This window comes from Lolium rigidum, chromosome 5, assembly GCF_022539505.1.
Source record: "Lolium rigidum isolate FL_2022 chromosome 5, APGP_CSIRO_Lrig_0.1, whole genome shotgun sequence".
Classification (NCBI taxonomy): Eukaryota; Viridiplantae; Streptophyta; class Magnoliopsida; order Poales; family Poaceae; genus Lolium; species Lolium rigidum.
In genome coordinates, this window is record NC_061512.1 from 6,655,633 (window position 1) to 6,662,766 (window position 7,134).

The following is a 7,134-nucleotide window of genomic DNA, read 5'->3' on the forward strand; positions in this document are numbered from 1 at the left end:
GCTTGCCCTGGCGCCATGGCGGTGGCGGCGCACGCCGCCCTCTTCCCCGCGCGCTGCCGCTGCGGGTCCTCCTCCAGCATGATGCACACCACCGCGGCGTCGGTCCGCGTTCTGCAGCCGCCGCGGCGCCGCGGGAGGGGCAGGGCGGCGGGGCCGTCGTCCCTGGGGACCGGGGAGACGGCGACGGGCAGGTGGTGCCGGCGGCGTCGAGCGACGGCGTTCCGGGTGCGCGCGGGGGTGGGCGTGGAGATCGCCACCGCCGTGGAGGTGATCAACGACCTGGGCTTCGACACCCTCACCTTCCTCGGCGTCACCGTCCTCGTCGTCCCGGCCTTCCGCGTCGTCAAGGCCAGCCCGGTGAGTCCCCCCATCCGCCCCGCATCTCCACCCCTCCCACCTTCGCTTACCTCGATCGAATGCTCGCGTGCAGATCCTGGGCTTCTTCTGCGCCGGCGTCGTGCTCAACCAGTTCGGCCTGATCAGGAACCTCACCGACGTCAAGCTCCTCTCCGAGTGGGGCATCCTCTTCCTGGTACGCCCCCGTGCGCTTCACTACTGCTACTGGCATCTGCAGTTCACAGGATTTATCACTGACTGCTGGCCTCATTGGTTTGCCGCTGCAGCTGTTCGAGATGGGGCTCGAGCTCTCCCTCTCTCGCCTCAAAGCCCTCGCGAAATTCGCATTCGGGATGGGTTTGCCTCAGGTACGCATCTGCATGATCACCGAATTGCTATCATTATCCTAATTGTACTGCCTGTCCCACCAATCATCTGCTCTCAATGTCTCCTCATCCTCATCACAGTTTAGAATTCTGACTACACACTGGGAATTAAAAACTGTAACTGTCTGCATTGATCGGGGTAAACAATCGGTTTGCACGGAATCATTGCAGAAATATGTACTATATATTAGTAATCACTATAGTTGATTCTCCATGCCAATTAGCTGTTGGTATGCAATGCCTTCTCTGATTATGTACCTTGACTTGAACTGAACTTTTCTGTTCATTGACCTTTGCGTGGGATTTCCGTATGCTCCATGGGGACTAATCTTATGCCTTTCTATATTCTGAAGGTTCTTCTGTCAACACTGGCTTTCGCGGCGTTTGAGCTTCCGCCTAATGGTGCTATCGGGACAAAAGTCCTGCAGTTCCTCTTTAATTCAAAACCTGATCTGGTAAGGAACATTCTTGAACCGATCGCAAATTTACGAGTATCTCCACAAAGGCATAGATTACTTTCCCTTACAGTGATGGGTCAAAACCATCTTCCATGTGATTTCCTTTCCCTTTGATATTTCAATGGTTTCTTACTTGCTTTATTCTGGCTGTTTTTTGAAATATTTAACAATTGCACAATCTGTCCTGGACCTTGACTATTTTCTTCGATGCATGTATTGTTAGAATTGCTCGGGTTTAAGGATTCCCTTATCAGTGTCAACTCTGTTGTTTATTCTACTGTATTTAATACTTAGATTTAATCTGAATCTTCAGGTGAATATCCGGAGCGTCGACGAAGCGATAGTAATTGGAGCTGCCCTCTCATTATCTTCATCTGCTTTTGTCCTTCAGGTGTACATTAATTCTACTCGCTGAATACTGATTACTTAATGTATAAGCTGTTTAGGGGCATAAAAAATACTATATCATTAGGCAGTTTTTCTGATTGATGAACTTTTCAAGGGGGTGCATTGATAGCTATCTACATTGGGTAAATTGCAATTGCTTCAATGGTACACTGTACACCTAAACCTGTTAGCACACAGGATATTGATGAGAAGTTCTTATTTATGTCGTATGCAGCTTCTTGCTGAGAAAGGTGAGCTTGCAACAAGATTTGGTTCAGCTACACTGGGAATCCTGCTCCTCCAGGTGATTAATTGAAGCCCCATTTTCCATTCCTTTCTCTGAAATGTCCCCTTCGAACAACATATTGTTCCAAGGAGTGTATGGTGTATTCATTCAAGAATATATTCTGTTGATAAATGCAGGATATTGCAGTTGTTCCTCTCTTGGTCATACTTCCTGTACTAGAGAGTCAGGTATGCAAAAGGTTAGCACTTGCTATATATTAGGCTACATGAAAGTTACTCGACAATATCCACCTGATATACTTCGTCATTAAAATATAATATACGTTTTTTATTATTATTTGAAGGATAATATAAGTTAACTAGGAATCCTAATTTGACCTTAGGATCTGTGTAATACTGTGGAGCAGTGCCGGACCCAGACACAAACTTTAGTGGGGGCAAATAAGATGACTGGGGGCACTTGTAGTACAAATTCAATTTTTTTTGAAACTTTTACCTTCAAGTGTGAATAAATTATACAGGAATTTCAAAAATTGAGTGGGGGGCACTCAGCTACATTTGTGTCCGCTGCCTGCCGTGGAAGATTATGTTCACTGCAACCACTTTGCTTAAGATACCTCACGAGAAAAGAACAACTTTGCTTAAGACAAGTGTTCATGATAGATACTTATTTGCAGTTCCTTGGATTGTTTCGTTAAAGCTACCTTTGGGTAGTTTGTACGCATCACGCCTTCTCTGTGTTTGATGGGTGTTTGAGAAAACCAACCATGCTTTAGCAAGCGAGTAGGTACATTATATTTGCAGATCAATATAGTAGCACACAAGTGTACATAGGAATCATACACATATTCATTCTCATTATGTTCTCCTACTTAGTAAACTACTCCATCAGTCCGTAAGCATGAAACGAGCACTGCCTTTGCAACATGTCAACTTCCACTTTATTTAGGCTATAGAGGAATACTAACTCCACATTTATTGCAGAATGTTGTGGAGACAAGTATGTGGCCTATGCTAGTAGCTGAAAGCTTGAAAGCACTTGGTGGACTTGGCATACTTTCCCTTGGAGGGAAATTAGTTATCAGGCGCATCTTTGAGGTTTGCTGCTTTCTATTTTTTCCGGATAGAAGTCTGTATTTTTTTTGATAGTCAACTCTTGATTTACTATACAATGGTTGCTGGATAATCCTCCCTGCAGTTTGTTGCAGAGTCAAGGAGTTCCGAAGCATTTGTTGCCCTCTGTCTTCTCACTGTCTCAGGAACCTCACTTCTCACCCAGTGGTTGGGCTTTAGTGATACAGTAAGCCATCCACATATTTGAAATTCTTAATTCAAATATCTAGATTATGGATCTTCCATCCTTCTTATTTGCTGATTGTTAAACTTCTGCCCTATGTAGCTAGGTGCTTTCCTTGCTGGCGCCCTCCTTGCAGAAACAAATTTCCGTACACAAATTGAAGCTGACATAAGGCCATTCAGAGGCTTGCTGCTTGGATTGTTTTTCGTGACTACAGGAACTTCCATCGACATGCAGGTTAAACTACATTCCCATGATCTTTTTTCAAAAAATATTATTAAAATATCTTTATCAGGTAACATTAGTTCATGTCTCATGTGTCTAAGTGAGCAATGCGTGTAGGAGAGACCTAAATTGCCACTTCCAGTCTTCCAGACAGTTTTTTTTTTTGAAAAGATTTCCAGATAGTTGGTGTGACATGTTTTTCTTAAGTAGATTTGGAAGTAACATTGCTGCATTATTTTCTCTTCTTCAGTGGAACAACATCACAGATCCTTATTATGCCTTGTTTTTTCTACTGATATGTTGCAGCTTCTTATCCGGGAGTGGCCTAATGTTCTGTCGCTGTTGGCTGGCCTGATTGCAATCAAGACATTGATAACTACTGCATTAGGAACAAGAGTCGGGCTAACTCTTCAAGAAAGCATAAGGATAGGACTGCTGCTTTCTCAAGGAGGCGAGTTTGGGTTTGTGGTATTTTCATTGGCGAACAGGTCAGTTTTTTTTGGAGTCTTCCTTTTTTGTTGTTCATGTTTTTTCAACCATCTTATTTTCGGCCTTGATTACCTTGATTGATCTAGGCTTGGCGTCCTACCGCTTGAGCTGAATAAGCTGCTCATTATTGTTGTCGTGTTGTCTATGGCATTAACTCCGTTTCTCAATGAACTTGGAAAAAAAGCAGCAGGAATAATTGATGAGAGATCTGAAACAAAAGAAGTATGTGACTGCCATGTTTTATACTTTCACATCAAGTGTACTTGTAGCTTATTTTTGTGAACTCTTAAGGAAATCTCTTACAGAAACCAGCTGAGGTGGCGAATTATGGTGCGACTGAACCTATTGTCATTCTTGGCTTTGGAGAAATGGGACAGGTGTCGTGTATCATATTTTCCTTACTCTGTTGTTAAATCTGGCCAACCAAATAATTATATACCTTTATTATATTTTGCATACAGGTTCTTGCAAAGTTTTTGGCTGCACCATTATCTTTTGGGCTCGAGCAAGATACAGAAGGATGGCCGTACGTAGCATTTGATCTAAATCCTGCTGTGGTCAAGGTTGGCATTAAGAGAATATTTTGGTATAAGAGTTCATGCGTCTTCCTTCATATGTTGAGCTAAAGCATATGTGTTCATTCCCTACCAGTCAGCTAGAAAATCAGGATTTCCAGTGCTATATGGAGATGGTTCACGCCCTGCAGTTATGCAATCAGCTGGAATATCTTCTCCTAAAGCTGTCATGGTCATGTACACCGGGAAGGAAGAGACAGTTGAGTCCGTCGACAGATTGCGGCAAGCTTTTCCTGCGGTAAAATAAGCTATACATCTTTCATGCTTGCGAGAATTCATAATCTGATTTTCAAGTTAACACCTGCTTTTCGTGCATTCCTTTAGCGATGCATGAACAACTCTGATGTTCCCCTTTCTACCAGGTTCCTGTGTATGTTAGGGCTCAAGACATATCGCATTTGTTAGATCTGAAGAAAGCAGGTGCAACAGATGTTGTTCTGGAAAATGCTGAGGTAATGTAGAAACAAGTTTGTGTCGAAAGAGAAGCTCTTTCTGTATGGATATGAAACTAAAAATTCTCATCAACTCTTTGCTCTTGTTCATCTGTTCCTGCAGACTAGCTTGCAACTGGGCTCGATGCTTATGAAAGGGTTGGGTGTCATGTCTGATGATGTATCCTTTTTGAGTAAGCTTGTGAGAGACTCGATGGAGTTACAGGCTCAGGAAGCACTCAACAATGTCAAGGAAGATACAATGGAGTCGCTTCAGGTTCATTATATACTTACTAGAAGCATGCTCTTGTTTTTTTTCTTTGTACTCCATTTCACCATATGACCTAAAATACCGCTTGCAGGTCCGAGTATCGGACTTGGTTGAGACCAACGGGAACGGTACAGGAATGATTCCCCGGGAACAATCGCTAGGTCTAAGCAGACGCCCAGAGGTGCGGGTGATGAAAGCGGCTCCGGAGAGTCCCATACCTGATCTGAACGGCAATGCAGAATCTGACGATGGTGTGAAATACTGTCTCCTGGAAACCGCTGACGACGATGAGATGGTGGAGCCCCCAGCGGAAGCAAGGAGATGATGGACCACCAAGGCACAAGTTGAAACGAAAGACACTCAAACTTCTGGTCTTCTTCTATTGCAAGGATCAACAAGTTCATATAGGTAGTAGCTGTTTGTACAGCACATCTGAAGACCGAAGGCACTGAAACTTGAAGGCGCAGTCCGTGGATACGATCACCTCATAAACCGTGTGCGCGGGCTGAAATTTGCAGCTTGCAAATTGAATCCGCGCAAGCAAAGTTGGGTAGACAGGAAGATTGAAGTCTGCAGCTGCATATATTTCGTTTAAGTTGCGACTGACAGATCGGGTAGACCTATCGGCATTCAGAATTGCGAGCGCATTTTTTGCAGAGCGATCTGTGGCTCTGTGCAAGTAGAAGTCACCTGTATAGCTAGATAGATACTTGTTATCGTCTCTAGCATCGCATTTCTCTGATTCCTCTTGTATAAAAGCGCAAAGTTTTCCTGGACAAGCACATACGCACATAAATGACTGTATATATACTAGACAAAATATTTGCCATCGTTGGTAAACTGTTGCGTCAAGTCATCCTTTTCTGCATAAACCTGAAGCACATACGCACTTGCTTCTTGGATCTCTGCTGTATTTCGTCATCCATACTACAAGCCTACAATCATACTTGACTTCTGTGCCCACACTACAAGCCTACAGTCTACTTGTTTCAAAAAAGATGAAGCCTACAATCTTGTAAGACCTACGTAGATCTTGGAACTAAACAGATCTCTAGAGATGAGCCCTAGCTAGAACACGTCGGGCTCTCGGTACGCTGCCTCGAAGCGGCAGCCATCGGCGTCCCTCAGCCGGACGTTGAGCATGTAGTTGGCCATCTCCAGTTCCGCGACCTTCTTCTTCATCGCCGCCGCGTCGCGCTCCATCTCCTCGTACCGTCTCTGCTGCGCCAGCACGCCGCGCTTCAGCACCGTGCCGTCGCGCTCCGCTGCGGCCGTGCGCTCCTCAGCGCCGCGTTCTCCTCGTGCAGTCTCGCCGTCTCCATCGCGCCGAGCTCCGCATGCTCCCTCAGCGAAGCGTTCGCCTCACGCAGCTTCGTCGTCTCCGCCGCGGCCTCGCGCGCAGCGCGCTCGGCGGCGGCGTTCCTGATCAGCTCCAGCATCCACGTCGCGCGGTTCTTGGCGTCATCCACGTCGGTCGCCGCCCCCATCTGCTCCACGAGGACGCCGGCGCAGCGCTCGTCGTCGCCGTCTGCTGCCGCGGAGGCGAGGTGGTGCGCCAGCGCGCTCCTGGCCTGCTGGGCGCGGTACGCCTGCACGGCGGCGTTGATGTCGCGGCCCGAGGCGGCGAAGCAGGGCTCCAGGCCGCGCGGGTCGGCGTCCGGGAACACGCGGCGGAAGGCGTCGAGCGGGTCGAACGGCGCCAGCACCGGCAGAGGAGCCATGGAGGCGGCGCAGGGCACAAAGCGACCGCGCTTGGCGAGGTGGGGTGGCGCCGGGGACGGCTCGTCGAGGAACGCGGCGACGCAGCGCTTGCGGGAATCCATGGCGGCGGCCATCGTTGTTGGATCGGAAAGATTCCTACTCTTGTCGAAATTGTGTGCGGCAGTCCTTGGCCGGCTCTATAGATACTTATGGTTGGGCGGGACGGACGAGACCGAAACGGTTTCGAACTCGCGCAGCGTTGAGTGTTTACGTCGGTGGTCGGTGGTCGGTGCATGCCTCGTTTTGATCTCAGATGCCCAATGGGATTAAGG

The 7,134-nt window shown here is 47.1% G+C and overlaps 1 protein-coding gene across 1 annotated transcript; it reads left to right on the plus strand.

The window, feature by feature from the left end:
- Nucleotides 1-5,941, plus strand: LOC124653072 (K(+) efflux antiporter 3, chloroplastic-like). Its single transcript, XM_047192123.1, has 18 exons — nt 1-357; nt 431-532; nt 624-704; nt 1,076-1,177; nt 1,494-1,571; nt 1,803-1,871; nt 1,991-2,041; nt 2,798-2,911; nt 3,012-3,113; nt 3,213-3,347; nt 3,642-3,823; nt 3,911-4,046; nt 4,130-4,201; nt 4,286-4,387; nt 4,476-4,637; nt 4,762-4,851; nt 4,955-5,107; nt 5,193-5,941. The coding sequence occupies exons 1-18, from the start codon at nt 16-18 to the stop codon at nt 5,424-5,426; spliced, it is 2,307 nt and encodes a 768-aa protein (XP_047048079.1). The 5' UTR covers nt 1-15; the 3' UTR covers nt 5,427-5,941.
- The last annotated feature ends 1,193 nt before the right edge of the window (nt 5,942-7,134 follow it).

Coding starts and splice junctions, on each gene's coding strand:
- LOC124653072 (XM_047192123.1), top strand. CDS start 16: ATGGCGGTGGCGGCGCACGCCGCCCTCTTCCCCGCGCGCTGCCGCTGC. Junction 4,388..4,475: donor TAAATCCTGCTGTGGTCAAG/GTTGGCATTAAG, acceptor ATTCCCTACCAG/TCAGCTAGAAAATCAGGATT. Junction 4,852..4,954: donor TTGTTCTGGAAAATGCTGAG/GTAATGTAGAAA, acceptor CTGTTCCTGCAG/ACTAGCTTGCAACTGGGCTC.